At 48.4% G+C, this 21,059-nt stretch overlaps 1 protein-coding gene across 2 annotated transcripts in view; it reads right to left on the bottom strand.

The window, feature by feature from the left end:
* DIS3L2 (DIS3 like 3'-5' exoribonuclease 2) overlaps nucleotides 1-20,743 on the bottom strand; it is a 187,540-nt gene extending 166,797 nt beyond the window's left edge. Inside the window, exons 1-4 of one of the 2 annotated variants that reach the window (XM_035334656.1) lie at nucleotides 20,038-20,164; nucleotides 3,595-3,815; nucleotides 2,862-3,020; nucleotides 2,420-2,562 (exon numbers count right to left, since the gene is read on the bottom strand). In XM_035334656.1, coding sequence (XP_035190547.1) covers nucleotides 2,420-2,562; nucleotides 2,862-2,913 — 195 coding nt within the window. In that variant the 5' untranslated portion in view covers nucleotides 2,914-3,020; nucleotides 3,595-3,815; nucleotides 20,038-20,164. Of the gene's footprint in view, nucleotides 1-2,419; nucleotides 2,563-2,861; nucleotides 3,021-3,594; nucleotides 3,816-20,037 lie in introns of both variants that reach the window. The other variant, XM_035334655.1, reaches the window with a different exon arrangement.
* Between the last annotated feature and the right edge of the window lie 316 nt (nucleotides 20,744-21,059).

Genomic DNA, 21,059 nt, shown 5'->3' with positions numbered 1-21,059 from the left:
ACTGCTCCATTGCCAGGGCACAGCAGCAACCTCAGCACTCACAGCAGGGTCCCTCCCCTCTAAGACACCTCTGATGTCCTCACACCTGCAAGACCCAGCGTTTCCAGGATGTTCCAGGGGACTCCCCTGCTCAGAGTTGTGCTTCTGACTGGCTAGCACTCAAGTTTGCTCAGGACCATTGTATCCAGACTAGTAGGCTTCTTTTCTTCTGCAGGTTCTTGTGGAGCATTTTTGCAGGCTACCATGCCAGACCAATGCCTTTGGGGATTAATGCAACAGGCATTTACTGACTGTCTTTTGCCACTGTACAGAGCAGTGCTGAATATTTGTCCATTCACTAATGTACTTTCAAGATCTCATCTATCCTCTTCAGAGCTGCAGTGATGAATGGTCTTGATGAGATCATGAGGATGAATGAGTAAAAAATGAGAGATACTGAGCAGGGATGCCCATGATGTGACACTCAGCCCTACATGATTAAATACAAATCGTAGAGCTTCAGCTGTTTCCCTGAGACATGGAACTGGGTGAAAGGAAAACAGCTAGAGCCTAAGAAAGTACATATGACTCTTAGAGTCACACAGCACATGACCTGGAGTAGACACTACGCGCTTCCAAGAATTGGGGCTTCTTTTGCCAGACAGCATGCAGTCACAGGTCTCATGGGACTTAGCACTCCACTGGGATTCTCAGGTAGTAGCCATAGTCTGATGTGCCTCATCTGCAGCTGCAGCCGACCTCACCAGCAGTCTACACGTTCTAAATTGTACTTAATGCTGTCAGGCTGCATTACCAAACAGGTACCAAAAACACTCCTGATGGTAAGGCAGCAACTAAAGGTTTTACCATATCCCACTGCAGCCATCTCAAATCAAATGAGAGGAAGTCCTGGCTCCAGGCTGCCGTTTCTTCCCTTACCATTTTCTTCCCAGTGTGGATGCCTACAAGATTCTTTAAAAAGGCACTGAGCTGGGGCCTGGGCAGCCCTGAGGGGCACACTGAAAATCAGCAGGGATATGCTGTGTAGTCATTTTTCTGAAAGCTGAGAGTTGATCAGATTGGTCTTCAGGAGGGAATTAGGCTATCTTAAATGTGGAATCCTCAAAACACAACAGAAATCACACCATTATATTATTATGCAAGAATTACTATACAATTGTAATTAGAAACCAAACAAAACGGTAGGTAATGCCATTTGCAGCTCTGATGTATTGGTGCAAATATCAACCTCACCAGCATTGCAACACAAATTAAATGTCAGGGCACCAGTGGGTGTTTGGGTAAATGATGCCTCAGCATGAGTGTCTGTCATGCCCTCGCTGACTTCCACCTGCCTTTTCCCCAGCCAATCTGACCTCACTGTGGTGCTGGGTGTGTCTTGAGCATTACAACATGACGAAGACTACTACAGCTGCTGTTGTAGGAGACTCCACTTCTCCTGCACCTCAGTGAACCTCATCCTTGCCTGCTTTTATGCAAAACTCTTGTGGGTAGCTGGAACACAGAAATGGCATGTCCAACCTCCTTTTGCTGGACACTGGGAGAAGAATTGCTGCCTATTTATGGCTTCAGTCATGCTGCTATAAATGGAAGCAACAAGTCCAATCTTTGTTGGGCACAGAATCTGAAAAATGGGAACTTGCTAGCTGTTGAAGGCAAATAACCAAAAGGACACAGGCAGCTGATTTTCTATACAGTGATGGGCTCTTCTACTCCATCTACTACCTGTGCCTCACTTCAGTAACCGTGCTGTCATCAGAGGCTGGGGCAACCCTATGACCGTAAGGGAACACAAAGAAAATTATGCCCATTTGATATTAATTTAGCCAGTTGCATCATAGTTCATAACACTTCACTGTAATGCTGTGGTAAGTACAGCCCTCTGAGACCTCAGGGACCACAGCATTACCCTGTTTTTTGTGGGAGGGAGGCTTCTGGGAAGATTTGGTAGAAACAGATTGACAAAAGAAGAGTACATCTGGAAGAAAAGGCATCTGCACCTCACTGCCAAGGACTAATTAATGTCTTTGTGAGGAATTTCAGCAAGAAGTATCTTGCTAAGGCTATTCATTTGCACTTACACTGACAAAGATAGAGGCTGCCAGCACCTGCTATGTTTTTGATTGTCATTGGTAAAAGAAGCAGTCTGCACAATAATCGCTACTGCGGCTAGCAGCTCATCCCTGCAATTCATCAAGACTGTGGATCCCAAATTTTACAGAACATCTGCAATCAAATCAAAAACCGTACTGCAGCTGGTCATAAAAAGGTTCACTTCATTTCTAGAACCTCCAGAGAAAGCAGCTACAAGCAGTGTATCAATTCCCTGACATGCAATTAACTGACATTCACTTCCAACAAATGTCTGCGATTTCCCCAGACTTATCACATGAGCATGGTCACTCTATGTTCTAGGCACCTGAATTAGCTCTCCCCTTTTCAGTCCTGCGGAAACATCCTCCTTTGACATGTAGGCTTCAAATATACTCTTCTTCCTCCCTCGGGTGGGTTTATTTCGATTCTTTCTATCGCCTGATGTCGGGGCAGCAGCATAGGATCCTCCTGCAAACAGAAATCCATAAGAGTCATCTTGCCCACCAAACTTGTCTACGTATCTTAACAGCAGCTGTACAAAGGCTCTGTACTCAAGCTTGAACTTTTGCGAAGGGTTTGCCTAGAAATACTGGCACCCGACTTCAGAGCACTGAAAATCCTGGACTGATCATATTTTACAAATAATTAAGTCTTTTAAAGCTCATTTTAGAGTTAAGAGCATTCATCCCAGCCCATCTTTTAATAGCGCTTAGCACATGCTTCAAGGCAGCTTATTCCTGAAGCATGTACGCACTCTGCTTTAATACCTCTGGGAGTTCCCAGTTGTCTAGGATTTATTCTGCTGTCTGAATTGCTCATTGTTTCTGTCTGCGATTCAGAGAGTTGTCTCTTCCTATCGAAGTTCTGTGGAGCTCTTGCAGATTCAGAGTTGTTTCTGGTCCTTGCAAACCCTCTCTTTTCTGCACCTGAAATCAAACACAAGTTTGAAATAACAGAGGAGGGAGGGAAGAACCCCATTGCCAGCTCATGGTCCTCGTGAAACTCATGGTCTGCAGTGCTTCAGTGCAAGTCACAATTGTGAGTCATGCTCTTTATCCAAAAGAAACGATGTCTTCATTAGCTCATTTGTAATCTGTTGGCTCTTCGTGCCTCTTAATCCACCACCAACTTAGTCTAGCATAAACGAAACTCTGGAAATTACGATATTAAAGTTGGATACAACCCTTCCAAAATCCTGGGAAATTCATTAGAGCGTATAAAATGTGAAATTGTTAAACTGTTTCCAAAGCCCCTGCCTCCACCCCATTAAGCCCCCAAATAGTGAGAAAATATAACTTCCCTGCATCTTGCATTTAAAATTACGTAGTTCAGGGAAAAAGGAAAAAAAAAATCACAACAACCCACCCGGTACTAATTAACTTTCGAGCTACCAGAGGCAGCAATGCACACGATGACACTGCAAAGAAATGCCCAGGCTCCAAATGCCCGGCCTGCTCAGAATAGGCCCCGATCGTATGAAAATATTCTGCAAAGACTCACCCCTTCCTTCCCTGCCATCACCTCAGACCCTTCCCTACAGCCAGGAGAGCAAGCAGCAGCTTCCAAAGCGTATGCCAACGCTGTTCCACGGATCAGCACATTGGAATGCAACCCAGCGCCGCGCAGCTGCCCTCTTGGCCCTCCACCTGGATACTGAACATGTCATCACAGCTTTGCCTTCCAGCCCCTCCTGGCTACGCTCCCTGGGTCCAAGCTTGTACCTGCAAGTCAGAAAACGTGCAATGCCAACTTATTTGCTAAGGGGCTATCCAAGTTACAAGGCAATTTATTTTATTTTATTTTTTTTTCAATGCACAGTATCCTTCACAAACTAAACCAGAAATCGTTCTATGGAATTAAGCTGAAGCAGCGGGAAGAAAGGGTAAACAAAACACTACTTCAGCAGAGAGCTTTAAATATACAGTACAATAAGAAAAATCTGCTACTTTACCGGGTCACAGACAAAGCAACTTCCACATACAATAACAGGGAAACCAGCAGGAGGAGGGAGGGATCCTCCTAACTCAAGAGAGGAGAGAGCAAGACAAGACGCAGGGCAGCTTGAGGTGGTGGCTCAGGCCAGCCCACAAAAACAATTAAATGCCACAGCAGTAGCTTCAAACGGGATGCTGAAATGAAGAGGGAGCCTACGTGGTAACTAAAGACAAGGATAAGGGCAACGTAGCCTGGCCTCTTTCTACACGATCAGCCATCTCACACTCCCCGCACGCGCTGTCACAGAGACGAGGGCGGCTGCAGCTGTGACAGGACAAAAACACAACTGCAGATTTAGGCTTCAACGGATGCCCAAGAGGCAATAATAACCTGAGGTATAACCTGCACAGACCCCGTTATACGGAACTAAAATCATTTGATTTGCAAACGCCTGATTTGCAGCTGCCCTAAGGGTCAAGGGATTTGGTTCAATAACAGAAACTTAAAATAAAAGCACAGGCAGGAGAGATCTGAGGAGAAGAGCATTTGAATTGGCAACACTGTTGGCTCTGGAGAAGTTTTTCAGAGACATTTTGATGAAGGAACCTTACCTAAATACCACAAAGAGAACAGGAAGCAGGATCTTAGGAAAACTATGAAAAAAAGCAAGGCCCTAGAAACAGCGAGGTCAGGCAGCCCGCCCCACTGGAGGTCCTTAAAAATAGGTGAGAGATGTCTGTCAGAGCCTGTCTGAAAGCGTTTTTTTCCTTGAGCTAGTGCATGAGGCTACACGAGCTCTCAAGGTCCTTGCCAGCCCTTGTTTCTATGACAGCAAGTCACCAAAAATACTATTATGAATTAAAGAGCTTGGGATAAAGAGAAGGCTAAATCTTAGCAGGTAATTAAGGAGGAACTGGAGAAAAAATTTTCTAAGTTTGTAAGTGAGCTGAGAGCCAGAGGTGACCTGCCGAGCAGAGCTGCCCCAGCACTTGTTGGGCTGTCACTTCCCGGGCCACCGCTGCCACAAGCGATGCACCACAGCAAGACATGGAGCAGCTCCTCCCCGTGCCAAAGGGAGACACCAGAGCAGAGGAGACACCAGACGCACTCACACACTTCCAATGCTCAGGCCTTCGGTTTGCTCTTCAGTGGTCTTCATTCACTCAGGCTTGGACACAAATCCAGAGAAAAAATGTACTCCAACAACCAAGTTGTGCTCCATCGGAGCTGGCTTGCAAGCCGGCTTACACGCAGCCACTTTGGATGAATATCTGACCGTGCTGGCCTCGACATTTCCAGCTAAACAAAACCATCCCTGTTACAAAGCCACAGACAACTGTCACAATTAGCACTCAACTGGAACGCCTCTGATTCCACACCAGTGTCATTTCTCGTGTTTCTCCTTTTAAAGGGGAAAGGAAACCACAGGTTGCCATCTGTTTCAACCAGGCTCGGCATTTGCCTCTTTTATACACCTGTCCCTTAACACTGCAAGTTAGAAATGTTTCTCACGATGAGCCTTCCTGCTGCCCAGCATTAATATTCTGATGGACAAACAGACATCGTTCTACAGAGCCAACCTTTGACAAAAATCTCAGTAGGTAGCGAAGGTACGTTGGGAATATCCTTCCTGAGATAACGGCAGGGATGGTATTGGTACAAGTCTGCTCCAGCAGCTGGTGTGGCAGGATGCCTGCTTCTTCTGCGCTGTTACACTTGTGTGATTTGTAAGATAAAATTCAGGATAAGGAGCAGCACGTAGATGTCGCACAAAGTAGTAATGCATTCTAGGCATTAAATATTCAAAGACTTAAAAAATAAGTAAACAAATAGCATACAAATTTTTTTAAAAAAACATCAGTAGAAGTGAGACTGAAGTGGAGCAGCTGGGAGCTGAGGGTGGCTGACAGATCCCAGCCAGGGTGGTGAAGCACCAAACGTGTGCACGTCCACTCAAAGCTCGAGTGCAGAGCATGAGGGCATGCAACGCTAACCCAAAACACAGGTGCACCCCCAGCACAGCAAATACAAGGTGGTCAGGCACGAGCTTCTGGCTGCACGGATGGCGTGGAGCTGCTCTGGGGCTGCAGTCCCCAGGACTTCTAGAGGTGATGCTGTCAGCAGGAATTAACAGGAGTTACAATTTGAGGGAAAGGGGTTGACTGTTCCTTATCTCAAGTCCTCTTGGGAGGAGACTTTGGCTGTGACAGCCTAGGCACCCGGCACAGAGGCTCCCTACAAAGGCAGCAGAGGAGCACCTAAGCAGAAGGAGGCAGCAGTTCCACACGCACAGCAGGGAAGCGCCGAAATCTAGCCCAGGGGAAGCACTCTGGGAAACAAAACAGCTCCCACCTTCACGGCAGGAGAGGCACGAGAAGTGAGTGACTTGAAGACTGTCCCACAGTCAATGACTCCCTTTTAGTCTGATGCAGGCACCACAAGAGGAGCAGAAGGGATGGAGCTGGAGGCTGGCTCCAGCTGGGACCCACAGCCCAGTACCCGGAGCCCGAGCCCCGCTCGTCACACCTCAACTTCAGCACAGCGACATTGCACAGCAGTGCTTTTTGATCTTTCAGCCTATCTCTTCATCTTATCTTGGGGAAAAAACTGCACACGGCAGCTTCCCAGAATAATCTGATCTGACTTACAGGAAAAGAGGTGGTTAGATGGTTCAGTTTAGCTTATTTCGACATAATTCAGGCAAAATCACTCTATAGCTTAGGTTTAGGAAATTACTGCATTTAATTTCACATCTATTAGTCAGTTGATCAACTAGATGGTCAACTAAATCAACTGATATGTTCAACGAAACGTGAACTTAGCAAGGCCAGGGAGTCTTTAATTTTCATACTAAAATTTGCATATCACTTCCTACAAGAAAGGACCAAGATCCTAAATTTGACTTGCCAAAACTAAAACGTCTCCAATTGCCCACTACCACGTGGCAAGCTGTTTGACTACTGCCAACAGAGAAGGGAAGTGTTTCTTACTGAATTTTCATTAGCACGTGCATGACTCCTTGGATGCAGCTCATCCAGCATCAACTGGTTTTACTTGAAAACCCAAAGTAAATCCCAACATACAGTCACCTCTGTATAGCACTCCTGTTCCTGTCAAAGGACATCTACTTTCACTCGACATTTTTACCTCCTGTTGCACGTCCAGCTGTCCCCAACCCAGCTCTCCTAACAGGGACAGGAGCGCCTGAGAGCACCGAGCCGTCAGCATCAGCTGGAAACTGCCCCGTGGGCTCAGGGGTCCCACACCCCACCAACAGCCACCTCAACGAGTTCCTACTTTTTTAAGAAAAAAGACGTGATGTTGAAGGGAACTATATCCCCCATTATTATGAACTTTTTCAGCACTAAATACTTCCATCTACTACTTACATTATCGGCCAGGACCGGGCACCAACGCCCCTGCTGGCTCTGCCATTGCTAAGGGGATTTTCCATCGCTCCCCCGTGTTAGATCACGATCTACGTGTGCAAAGGAATCCTTCAAATACCATCACTTATCCAGTTAGTGAAAAGAAGCAGAAGCGTATCCCAGAACTGATAACATGCAATAGAACAATCTGTTATCAGTTAATGAGATGCTCTCAACACATGGTTACTAAATATTTGTCCGTATTCCTCCAATGGTTCGCTTCATAGCTGACACATTGGGATGACTTAAGCCAATTTCCTTCAAACCTTCCAAGAGGTTCCTTGACATTTAATTCTTCAAGAGAGCCCAGCTATGCAGTTACTAAGCCACTGGAAGGATACACCCATGAGCCAGAAGGCACGGCACGTGGTGACCCGGCCTTGCGTACCCCAAAACTCAGGGATTAACCCACTAAAGGCAAGGAGAACTACTCCAACGCCAGCCCCTGCCTAGCCCTGTGCTCCCATCTCAGCCCAGTTAAGCTAAATAAAGCATGTTCCTTCCCATCCCTAGTAGGGACCCCAGGAACAGAGTCCAACCACGCCACAGCCCCAGATCGCCGAGTGCAAGCCGGCCCTTGGGCTCCTGGCACAGCTTGCAAAGCAAGTTTTAGAAGCCAAATTGTGTCTTTTAGCAACTGAATGCTTTCTGCTACCCGCCAAGAAGTCCTGCCTGCAACTTTACTTCACTATGGAAGCTGATGTGTAACGGGGCACATTAACAACCCCGGAATGAAAGTTCAGCCTACAGAAACCCTGCCTGGTTTTGAAGACATCTAGGGACCCAAAAATCCCAGATCCCAGTTTTGATGCAGCTGTTCCAGGCAACTACTCCTTTCTTTCTCTGAAGTAGAATAAATTCTACTAGCAAAAAGCATATTTAGACAGTACAAAGTGCAGTAACATCGGGGAGGTTTTGCTAGGATCCCCACGTTTTCTCCTTTCATAGGTGTAAACGGGCAACGTAAAAGCTATTTGATACATTCTGCTGCTCAGCGGGGCCTCTGAAAGAGCTCCCGCTCAACAATCAAAAGCTAAAACACATTTGTTAAATTGTTTTTAGCTTCTAACACACCAGCAACATCCAGTACGTGCCATTTCATAGAACCGACACAAACTCCAAGCACTTCAATGACCACTACAACATCCAGGATCAGATGACCTCACACGGGCAAAAACAACAAACACCAGCAGAGAGATCTCAAACGCGAGCTATGACAATAAAAACACTGGTCGTAGACAGGTCACAAGTAACCAGCTATTTCTGTTTTCAAAAATATTTTGTGGATTTAAGAGATTAAATGTCCCGCTAATGGTAACAGCCAAGTACTTTTTTGTTCTGTTTCGTTTTAGAAGGAAAAACACAAAGACAGCTGTCGGTGTAGCTGTTCAGAGAAATACTTCTGTACCGGGAAGAAAAAGGATACTCCTTGGACGGCATCTCAAGCAAGATTCTGTGCTGGTGGCCCAGCAACACAAAAACAGGACCAAAACCCACCCACCCCACTCCCCGTGAGCCCAGCTCCCTGAGAGCCCCAACCACAGCCACCTCGACGCGTTTACAGCAACAGGTTAAACAAACGCGATGGCTCAAGACGAAAGACAAAGCAATGGGGAGAAAGGAGGATGTCATGGGAAAGAATTCATTAGAGATTTAGGAGTGGAAAGGCTTGGAGATAGGCTATCAGTTCGGTGAGGTTCCATTGCAGCAAAGACTTTCTGGAGATAAGCCTGGTAGGCAGTATGTCAAACGTTCAGTCTGTGGGCTAAGAGAAAGTCTGCGAGCACGTTCTCCTCACCACAAGCAAATAAAGATCTCTGATGAAGCAAACCCAAATAATCCTAAACTGACGGTTCCGCAACACTCCCGTGCTGCACCGCAATCCAAAAAAAATCCAGGACTGCGCCGCAGAGCTGAAGGGAGATCCTACAACATGACACGGGTCCTCCTAGACTGGTGAGGATGTAGGAGATTTGAAGTTATCTTAATTTAAAAGTAGGTAAATTTCCAGGAAAGGGGGTATCGTGGCAGAAAAGGACGGTGGCATGGCAGCACTACAGGGATTTGGGCAGATGGCAGATTGCATAATTAAGTTTAAAGTTAATTAAACAGTCATTCAAAGAAGAGAAACAATGCAGGCCTACATTTACATGCGTGGGCTCGGCCAAAATGCAAATCATATGCAAATGCCCTGAACCGAGGGGATGATGTATTGAAATTCAGCTGCCAGGCCTCGCTCTCATGCCCACCAGTTTGCACTAATTGACCCATTACGACGGGCCACTGGAGCCCAGCCACGGTGTAAATACGAGCTTCCCATGGTCTAGACAAATCCAAAGAGAAGACAGCCCACGCACGCACCTCTGAAACATGATTTCAGAAGCGATTCAAAACAAACCAGATCCTCTAGCAGCAGCCCAACTGGTCACCAGTAAGAGCAGCCCCGGCCGTGCTGACCAGCAGCTTGCCCACCAGCGCGACCGCGCTCGAGCACCAGGACCTGGTCCAGCCATCGGCCATCTGTGCACCCGGAACAAAGCTGGAGCGTGCTCTCATCCTGCCTCTCCCAACATTTTTGGCAGGAAGTCTGCCAAATTCCGTACAGAAAGGTTGAAGGAAAAAGCACAAAGGGAATCCTGGCCCCGTGGGAGACAAAGGCGTCCCGCGGCCCAGCCGGCGACCAACGGGATGGAGAACTGCAGGCTGCCATGGTTTGAGCTCACAGGGCCACAAGCTGCTTCTGGAGGTGACCGTGCCACTGCATTTGGCTGTAAAAATTCAGACCCTGGAACATGCCACTGAGGATGAAACATCCCCACTGAGAGATGGAGGTAGCAAAAAATGAAGTGGCACATCCATGGACACAAAGGAGAGTCAGGAGCAGAGACAGAAACACACTTCCAGACTTGTGCCCAGCTCACCCTGCATGATGGGAAGCTCACGCTGCCCCTGCTGTTTTGCTTTAAGCTGCACGGGCTTAGCCACAACTATTGTGTTGTACGCCCTTAGATTTCAATATGGACCTAGGGAAAATGACAAATGGGGTTGCTGACTTTGGCTTTCTGAAAGGGGCCGTGCTTGGAGGGGGAAAAAAAATGAAGTGAAGAAAAACGCACAATGGATTCTTTCTGCTGCAGAAAACAATGCTGTGGAAACTGCTCCCGCCCGCCAAGATCATGTGCCCGCGACACCATGCTTCCTCTCGCAAAACGCTTCCAAGCATCCTCATGCCTGCAGGACGCTGCCTTCGGTAACTCAGACAGTAACTGCAGCTTTATTCAGTTCCTCAGCGAGGTTTGTGTTGTAGGAATACTACGAGCGCGAGAGCCAAAGATACCATTCCAGGCTCTGAACTAGGGGTTGGTGACGAAACTCATTTAGTAGCAATAGACTAAAAGTTTATCAAAATAGTTACTGTGCTCCAGCTGCGGGCGGCAGCTCAGCGGCGTTGTCAGGGAGGGGATACAGCTCTTCTGGTTTTCAGGACTCTCTGTGAACCTGCTCCACCCTGCCCGTGACCTCCTCACCACCTACCCCGCCTGATGACTGCGCTCCTCCAGGCTTCCACTCCTGCCTCGGGATGTGGGTCAGGGCTGCTTCCACGGCCCCCCGTCCTTCCCTTTGCCCAAATTGTCTTCCACAAGACATTTGGCTCTTTGTTTTGTCCAGCCACGACGCGAACAGGCTCGTTCAATGCTTCAAGAAAAAAAAAAAAAAAAAAAAAAAAAAAAACACTTCGAAAACATAATACCACGGAAGTTCTCCCTTTGATTTCCCCAGGCTTCAAGCGAGCTCCTCGAAGATCAGAAGGAGTCAAGAGGCTTTGAAAGGCACCTGTCGGGAGGTGCTAATGCACTAGGAGATGTTAACAGCCGAAAATGAAAGAACTGCTTTCAGATTCATGCATGTGCTGCAGAATAAAACAACCTGCTGAGGAACCGTTCCCCGTGCTGCCCGCTCGATGTATTGGGTACGTAGTTCATGGCCCTTAGTACTGTGGCGGAAAAAAAGGTTTAAAAAACATGCAAATGGAACAAAATGCCTTGTTGCTGCCAGCTTTTATTTACTTAAAGGCGGAAATAGTCTCCAAGGCATGACCTGCCCCACACATCTGGGAGCTGCAGCCGCCAGCGTTGACATCTTCCTTCAGCACCCTGAAGTTTTTATTTTTGTCACCAAAGACATCATTTTACGCGGTGGATCCCAACATCTTTTCCATCCTGCCCCAGCCAAGTTACAACTCTCCGTAGCCCGGATTTCCCCACAAGAGGGAGTTAGGGACATGCGGCCCACAGCACTTCGTGGAGCAGGGGCTGGAGCTGGGAGGGCGAGGGATGGCCACCAAACACACGCCGGGGGAGCCACAAGCAGTGGCCAGAAAGCTGGGCAGCAGCGAGAGCCCTGCAGCAAGCAGGGCCTGCAGAGGGATCGCAGTCAGCTGCTGATGACTGCTGCAAAGTGCGTGTCCTGCCTCGGTACCCAATGTAAAGATGGTTCGGAGGTGGTCTGAACAGGCTGGAGCTGCCTGGGGTGTGTGGCTGGCTGACCTCGTGGATAGCAGAGGACAGAGGGCTTTCCGAAATGAACTCCTGTTTGAACTGCAGCACACTTTGGGGTGCGGGTGGGGAGAATTTCTTATCGAGGCTTTTAAACGTGCCAGTAAGAGCCCACATGGCACAAGCCTTGGTAAAACTGTTCCAGTGGCCATTTACCCTCTCTGCTAAATTGTGCTTTATTTCAAGCCTGGATTTGTTTAGCCTCAAATGCATTATATCATAATCCGCTCAACTGAGTAGCCTATTATTGAACATCTGTTCCCCATGTAGGCAATTTGCTGAGCGCTCCCTTCCCCCAAGCATCTCTTTGATAAGTAAAGCAGGGTTCCTCACATCAGTCACTCGTGATCCCAGCGTTTTAATCTTCCTCGTGGCCCTCCTCGGAGTATTCATCAATTCATCACCATCCTCCCTGAACAGAGGGCATCACCACAGGACGCAGCACTCCAGAAGCTGCTGCTGCTGCCGTGCCAAAGACACACGCAGCCCGTACTCCATCTTGCATTTCCCATGCTCGTACATTACCCTCTTGGCCACATTTCACAGGAGGGGGATGTTCAGCTGATTAATCCATCAAAAAGCTCCAAACTTTTTTTGTTGTTGTTGTTCCAAGCTGTTGCTTCCCACACTGGGCTCCTCGCGCTGCTCGCATGGCTCTGCGCAGGCCCAGGACACGGATTTTCTTCTGCCTGCTCCCAGCGCGTCGAGCGATGCAGGCGGCTGCCAGCGACCGCCCCCATTACTCAACGCTCCCTGCAGGCTCCCAAGAAACTCCCGGCCGTGCTTGCATGTTTTCTTCCTGATCATCGACAGAAGTATTAAACAGCACAGGGCAGAACGCGACCCTGTAGGAACCGGCCACACCTGTGGGTAAATGCGGCTATAAATCGAGAGCTGGTAATTAGTTCAGCCAAACTGCTGCTAAGCCATTACACCCGGGCTGTGATTCTACCAAGCTCCAGCTCAGAAGAAACTGACTCTGAGGGAACTCAACAGAACCTTGGCTACCGAAATTGATGACAAGGCGCACAGCAGTTTGAAAACTAATTAAAATTTCAAATCAATTCTTGACGTAGCCCATTGTGTTTTTTTTTTTCTGGGACTGACATCATACAGACAGAGCCAGTAGTCTGAGCTACGCGACGGACGCCTAATGTCAGAGATTGGAGCTAGCGAAGGAAAAAACAGTTAAAAAAGCAAGTCAGCAGTAACACGCATCTCTGCTGATGAACACCGGCACGTGAAGGATGCTGCTGCAGGGAGATAAAGGTTTTGCTGCTGAATGCAAGGGCTCCTGCCACAGAATTTGGTCCCGCCGCAGCTCGGCGCGCTCAGGGCTCTGGTGATGGGCACGGAGGGTGATTATCAGATGAGATACCAAACCCACAGACACTGCACGGCAGGATCTCATCTCCCCAGGAGAGGATACATCAGATATTAACTCACACACTGGAGCTGATGTTAGCCAAAAACACCAGTTGCACAAGCTTCAGGAATGCAGCATTTTTCCTATCAAAAGCAGCCCAAATTTATGTTCGCGATGACGTTGCTGAACCATTAGAGAAAAGAGCATCCTATCTCTCAAGTGTTTCTCAGATGGGGCAATACAGTAAATCCAGCTTTCCCTTCCCTCCCGTATCCTATTACCATGATTAACATCACCTAAACACTACATTAGACTTGGCAAGATCAGCTGCATTTAAGAGATTTCCACAGCAACCAGCATTCTCCATTTATTGAGCTGATTCCGTGGCCTTTGCTCCATCGCTGGCTCACTTTCACGGGTGCCAGATAGGGAGATAGCAGCATTCTTGAGCACTGAATTTCTCCACGCAAGAACTGGAAGACTCGCCGCTAAAAAGTAACGATCTTAGATTTGCCTTGCAAGGAGGTCTCCCTTCTATCGTTTTTCCTTCAAGGCCCCTACAGAGAAACAAAGGCAAATACAAATCGTGCTGCAGCGTATGACGGCGAGACAAAAGCCCTGTGATTTTGGCATCTTATTAAGCCTGGCATTTCTTGACCAGCTATGCCCATCAAGCCTTCAGGAAAGCCATTCCGAGGCATTTCCTTCACCTATGCTGAACCTTGCAAATGTCAGGGCTGCAGCCACAAACACAACTCCATCCAACAGCAACAACTGTGGCTTTTTTTTCAAGCTACGGTGCTAAACACCAGCCTGCTTGCCAGAGACACTCCTCTGTGGAAGCTGCCCAAGCTGGTTAAATATCACAAGCCGGGCAAATAAATGCCGAGCGTCAGACAAACAGTAAATCAGAAGGGGCCACAGGAATCTTGCGCTCTCAGACGAAGCATGCTGCGACCCAGGAGCTGGCTGTTCCCTCTCGGGGGCTGCTGACGCTGACAGACGGGCAAGGTGCCTCCGCCACATCAAAGCTTTTCGTGAGGGGAGCCGCAGGAGGCTACCTGGCGGTCGGTGGGGGTCTTCTGCCCAAGGATGGCTGCAGGTACAGATGGAGACGGTGTATCTGAAAAATCTGAACTTATTTCAAAGCGATCAGCCTTCAAAGGAGCACCAGCATCCTGTCTCACCCCAGCTTTCAGCACCAACAAAGCCGCCCCCCGCTCAGCTCTTGCAGCTCCTGACGTCCTTTGAAATTGAGCATGGTCGGGAGACGGCGTTCCCAAAGACCATCCTGCACACACCTTTGGAGGGCACTTTTACACAGAATCTTGTTTTTTGTTGGATTGTTTTTAGATTTTTCCAGCAGACTAGCAGCAGCATTCCCTCGCAAACAGGCCGAGGAGCGCACGCACTCAGAAAGCAACCACGGCCTTCCTGCCCCAACTAAAACACAGCTTGTTCTAAACGACTTACCAGTAACGTGATGCATCACAGGTATTCAAGACAAAGTTTCACTTAGCAGCCATGCCAGCTACCAGCATGTGACAGACAGATGCTGCAGAGTCAGTCCTTCTGTCCTCAAGGAAAAGCGGGGTTTTAAGCCCTTTTATGGCAGAAACATCAGGCAGTGGTCTGTCTGAAAAGAGATTTTGATGACTAATGCCGGATTGAAGTGGGAAAACCCTTAGAGCCTTTGATCAAAAAACAGAAAACAACCCAGAGGACTTCAAGAAAGACGTGCTGTTCAGGGAACTTTTTGTTAGGGCAATTTTAACACCCAAAGGCCCTAAAGGATTGGAGATCTAGGGAAAAAAACTAGCAGGGAAATTGCAAGAGATGAAAATCTATAAGCACCATAATTTAAAGTGACGTTTTAGACTGATTTTCTGCTTCATTATGGTTTAAGAAACTTCAGAACAGGAGGCTTCACAGCAATTATGCTCGCAGAGGTTGGAGCCACGCAGAAAGGAGCCTCGATCTGTGCCTATACGCAGCCAAGTCTGAGACTGCTGATCCCATACAGCGAACCCAATGCGAGCTCCACCGCTGCGCCACCTTTCAGACAAGGGACCACAGAGGGTTGTTCAAACCTGGCGCTCCCAATTCCAAGCTCTTTGGGCAACCCAGATGGTGACCACCTCCGTTAAATCTCTGCACAACGCCGGGGAGCCGGGGCAGGGAGAGGTGGAAAAGCCCCCCAAAAGGAGAACAAAGATTAGCTCTTGGTACAGAAGCTCAGAAACTACAAAGCCAGGGGGAGCTCAGCAGGACTTTCTGCTGAAAGCCCCACGGGTAGGAGAACAGGCAAGGGGCATGCTGTCACAGCAGAGACGTCTCTTAACCAAGGAAAAATAAATTGGCCATATAGGAGAGAGGACGGATCCTGAATTTCTCCGAACAGAGAAGAAAGCGAGGTGCAAGGATGCCCATATGCATTTTAGTGTGCTGCTTCGATCTGCATTTCTTGCTTCATCCCACAAAGTTATTTTGGGATTTTTACAAAGCCTCTGGTATGCTTTGTTTTCAGGCAGCTCTGAGAAATGAAACATCTTACAGCAATTATAGGAGACCCGTACACAAATACGCGCACACACACACACGGCAGTAGGAGCTATGCAGCAGACACTGAGGACACACAACTGCACAAAGCCAGATGATGCTTCTCTAAGCCTGCATCCCAGCTCCACAGCTGGGAAACAACCTCCTGAGCGCCAGACGAGGTGGAGGAAAAAATATGATTTGAAGAAAAAACAGCAGGCCCAGTGCAGAAGGAACCAGCCTCATGAGTAACAGGATGTTTCAGCCTGCTGTGAGGAAGCATCCTCGCTGGTAAGTGGCAGGTTCCATTTGCTAATTACAGCTCACCCCAGGACAGGGCTATTTTCGAGTTTTAAGCATGTTGCTCCTCAAGTTCACCCAAAGCCCGAGCTCCCAAGTCAGCCTTTTCAGCCAGCACTCATTCCTTTGTACGGGCGGTACGTCAGTACGGCCGGGCAAGCGGCTGACAGAGCAGCACTCAGTAAAAGCAGGCACTGTCTGCAGCGCCAGGAGGGACTGCCGTGGTCGGCCTCCTAATTACCTGCTGCGGAATTATTTCTGTCCTCCAAGACAGGGCTTGGGACCTTACAGTCACGGCAATCACGACAGGGAATAAAACAAAGTGCAATTTCAAATGAGCTCCTCCCGCAAAGCAGCCCTCCAGAGGCACTCGTGGGCTTCGCTTCTGGGTGAGCAGAGAAAAGTACCAGGGGGGGGCGTAAATAAGGCAAGCTCCCTTTGGAAGGGCCAGAGAGCAATTCTGACCAGTTTATACCTCAGCGGTTTCCCCCACATAAGACAAGGAGGTGTTGGAATTAGGGACATCGCCGGCAGCGAGCTCCAGGCTCAGTGGCGCTTGCTGGGGCTGCACAAACCTTGCTGCTTGCTCCCAGGGCCACAGGAACTGCTGGGCCACTGAAGGAACATCAACAGAGACCCGCTCCTCGCTGCCTGAAGCCTTCTACAGAGCACTCAAAGGGGTTTTTCAGCCCTCCTCCTCCTTAAATTTTAGCGCTTTCAGTTTTAGGCCACGGCTAAACCTGAGCTGAAGAGCTGTTAAGAGGAGGACAATGAAACAAAGCAATCTAAAGAGAGATGCTTGGCTTTGAGATTAGCTCAAAGAGCCTTTTGGTAAGCCTACAACAGCCCGGCAGAGTTAATTTGTGAGGAAATGTCACCACTGAAAAGGTGATACGCCTCGCTGCTGTGACAGAAGCAATTCTTGCCCCCAGAGTTTCACAAGCCTTGATTTAAACTGATCAAACCAGACACCTGCCTCTGCAAAGGAATATGACTTATATCGGCATCAAGAGAAACAGACGAGCTTTGAAGTGGGAAAATATTAATCTGGTACTGTGATGTGTGAGATCTTCTCCTTAAACGCTTGCATTAAACCTTTATTTCACTTAAAGGAGAGTACTAAAACACACTCACACTGAGCAGAAAAGACATCTGTCCGAATCAAATTACATCTATTTTTTTCCCATTTCTTTCCTCCCCAGGAAACTGTTTTCATGCCCCTGCAAGTGTTCTGGAGTGTGACCAGTCTCAACTTACGCAGGAGGGTGGCTTGGGAGGCGTGCAAGGGGAAGAAAAGGAAGGGTGTCACTTAAGCAAATAGTTTCCCAATAATCTTCCCCGCAGTGTGAGTTTTCCACCTGGGAGGTCAAACACACGATGGCCAGCGCTGTCTGCCCTAGGTCTCCACACTAAGGTTCTAAACAGCTGCTTTTCAAAGGGGTTGTAAACCTCGCTCCCGAGAAAGCAGGAGGGAACTGCAGGTGCTTACTTCCGAGAGCCGGGCTACTTTTATTTTAGATGAAAATCCACATAGGCAGCTATCATTTTCATTGTTTCAGCAGTAAGGCTTCTCATTTAACAGACTTCTTACAAACACATTTTCTTAAAACCCGGGATTCCTCCGCTTGTGCTGGGTAGCCTTTCTGATCCACTGAAGTATTTTTCACACTTCTCCTCCTTAGACAGGTGTTTTTGTTTTCTTAATGCCGGAGGGACTTTCCAGGAAGGGTAGGAAGGGTTGATAACATCACTTCTCCCACGGCAGAAAGATAGAAATTAAAGAAACAGCTTCAAAGAATCACAGAAGACAATGCACAAACCACCACAGTTTGCTCTGAACAGAATGAATCCATGAAAGACGAGTCACGTTGAATACACTTAGTGATTTGGGCCAACTTTCAGAGTGTAAAACGCTGTTTTACAAGTTTGCCTTGATCCTTCAGCATGGCAAGGACACTAAAAATACAAAACCTTGTTGCTGGTGAAATTTACAATGTATGTATTCCTGCAAAAATCCTCACCAAGGATTAGTGCCTCAACATCTGGCGATGCATTGGACACAAGCCCTGCATTTACTCCAGGAGGGCCCAAGAGGACCTGATCCAGGGGCCAGGCTCGACTCGGATGAGGAACCAAGAAAACCTTAGGACACTTCTCAAAGCTGCAGCACCTAAAGCAAGGCTGTCTCCAGGAAGTAGCCCGTCTATCGAGCGTGGCTATGGCAACACAGCTCCCGCAGCGGTGCAGCAGCTGGACAGAGGTGCCCAGACCCTTTCCACTAGGGAGATACTCCAGGCAAGGGGCCATCAGGTCACGCCTTCCCACAGAAGTGACAGCCCGTGCCACCAGCATGCAAGCTTTACAGGAGAAGCTGTTTACTTTTCTTCCAGCAGGTTATTTTCTCCTGGCTTTGATTCCCTGAACCAGCAGAGGGAAGAGAAGATGAGGGAAGGGCAGCCCAGCCCCACAGCAGCCCTGATTTGGAACAGCTCTGGGTCCACATCTCAGGCTGCCAGCTGTACCCCTGCAGTTAGCTGGCACAGCATCAAATTCCATTTCTGTAAAGTGCAGCACCTCACACTGACAAACTAGCTGGTCCTAACTAACATTACCATGGAATCTGTTAGCTGCTCTTCCTTACTCTCCAGAAGCTACTAGTTCGCAGAAGGGTAAAAGGCAGTCGAGTCCCTTACAACAGCCAGCGTAACGAGCACAGAATTGTTACTGTGAGACATACCAGAAAAACCCTCCCAAAAATGAGGCTCTTCCATAAACGTTAGCAATCTGCTTGTGTTAAGTGTCTAATTATGATCCGCCTTGAAAGAACTTGTGAAAGTTTACCAACTTTAGCACATAATCTAGCACATAATTCTGCTGTCACAGCCTCCAAATACACAGCAAGCCCTGTAAAAAGCGTATTACTTGCCACTCTTGACTGATAGGGCAGAGATTTGCCAGTGATTCAGTTAAACATTTACTTGATTTCAAATCCAAACGTTGTGATAGACCTCAGGCCCCTCTCATACCCAGCTGAGAAATTGATCTCTTCTACTTGTTACAGAGAATTTAATGCAGTGACATTTATGAGTTCCTCCAGTAGTAGTTCATAAGATCAGGCTATTTCAAGTATTTCACCATAAATATCATTCAGAGGAAGCTTTAACCCATTACATCAGGAGATCAAATTTAAACTGCCTGTAAATGCTGTGATATTTTTTAATAAGGAATTTTATTTTATCTCTGTAAGTTGGCTTTTTGCCCTGACCGTTGCATTTAAGAGGCACTCGCTGTGCTATTGCAAGATGTATTCTCTTTGTTACTAACAGTAAAATTTACTAGAGTCAACACCCTGTATCAGGGATTAGATATTATACAGGCATCTCAGCCCGAGTATTAGACAGGCTCGGACGCTCTACAGAGGCTAAGCAGCACTCCAGATCCAACGAAGCGATGCAGAGGGAACTGTGACTTCGCCTTGAGCCAGCTCAGATCCAGCAGCCTTATTAATTTGGACTCTGCCCCACAGAAATTGGGCTCTCCTAGTCTCACGCTGACCCTGGAAGCAGCACAGCCACATTCACAGAGCCTGTGCCAGGGGACCAGGCCCTGCCAGCGCCAAGCTGGCTCCACACGAAGACATTTGCACATGCAGCGTGGCGTACTTGTAAAGCAGGACGAAGCCACCCCCAGGTAACTAAGGGCTGACTAACTCGGACAGAACACAACTGGCTCGCGTTAACTCCCTCATGACTAAAACACCACATTCAATTCCAGGGTAATTGCAGCAAATGGACCAAGCAGGTCATTAGATCGAACTCACCGTGGACGTGGCCTGCAGACAAGTGACTGCTTTTCCTGGCATTTGCTGCCAGCACATCCCCACCAGACTGCTCAGTCACCAAGTGTCCAGCTGCTGGGTCCGTGCTGGCAGGACACCTGCCTCGTTTCTTGTGTTTCTTCCTCCACGTGTCCTCCTCGTCCTTTTCGTCAGAACCAGACGACCTCTGCAGAGCTGCGCCGTGTCTCAGGCTGGTCGACGCTCTCCCACCCGGGGCCTCGCTCACGTTTAACAAGTCACCTGCAGCTCCATGCTGATGCACGCGGTAGTCTTCCTCCGCCTCCAAGTCTCCTTCTGGGTTAGCGTTGGCATTTTTTCTATGAGAACATCTGTTGAGGATGGATTTCTCATTCTCAAATCCCCCAGGCACGGGCTGTTCGAGGTGAGGCGCTCTGCCTGGTGAATAGCTGTGCGCGTTCAACCCGTTCCTGGCCAGGTTATCCTTCGCCAGTCCTCTCCTCAGGGGTGGGTCCAGGTCCAAGCTGAGGTCATTGCAGGTGCCGTCTTCCAGCTGCATCTTCTGCGCAACGTGATTCATGTAGGACCGGAATCGGCCGCTGTGGTGCTTCTGCACGAGCCGAGCGTAAGCGTTCTTCTGCGGGACGGCGGGCTTGCTTACTCCTTCCTTGGCACCTTGGGCAGAAGCGCTTCGCACGTGCCCCTGAGGATCCATAGTGCAGCAGAGGGCCAGACTTCAGAGTTACAAACAAAGACAGGGGAAAAGAAGGGTCATTTTCTTGAAAAAAATGACAACTAATTGCCTACGCTATAAGAGGCAAACGTTTAGTGAATGTGTCGGCCTTCACTGAAATCCCAGGGTTTGCTCCGCTGGGGGGACGGGGTTTCATGCTGCGGCCAACACCTGCCCTGTACCAAACCGCTGCTGGTAACCGAGCGACCACAGCCTGTAAGCCATAGCTGCCCACAAGCCACACAAAAGGGGGACTTTTGTCCCAGTGCTGACACCCCAAATATAACTGATGCCTTCAATCCTCCCATCCTTG

Source organism: Oxyura jamaicensis, chromosome 9 (genome assembly GCF_011077185.1).
Source record: "Oxyura jamaicensis isolate SHBP4307 breed ruddy duck chromosome 9, BPBGC_Ojam_1.0, whole genome shotgun sequence".
Taxonomy (NCBI): Eukaryota; Metazoa; Chordata; class Aves; order Anseriformes; family Anatidae; genus Oxyura; species Oxyura jamaicensis.
Note: the sequence above shows the minus strand (reverse complement) of the source record. Positions and strands in the feature narration are given on the sequence as shown.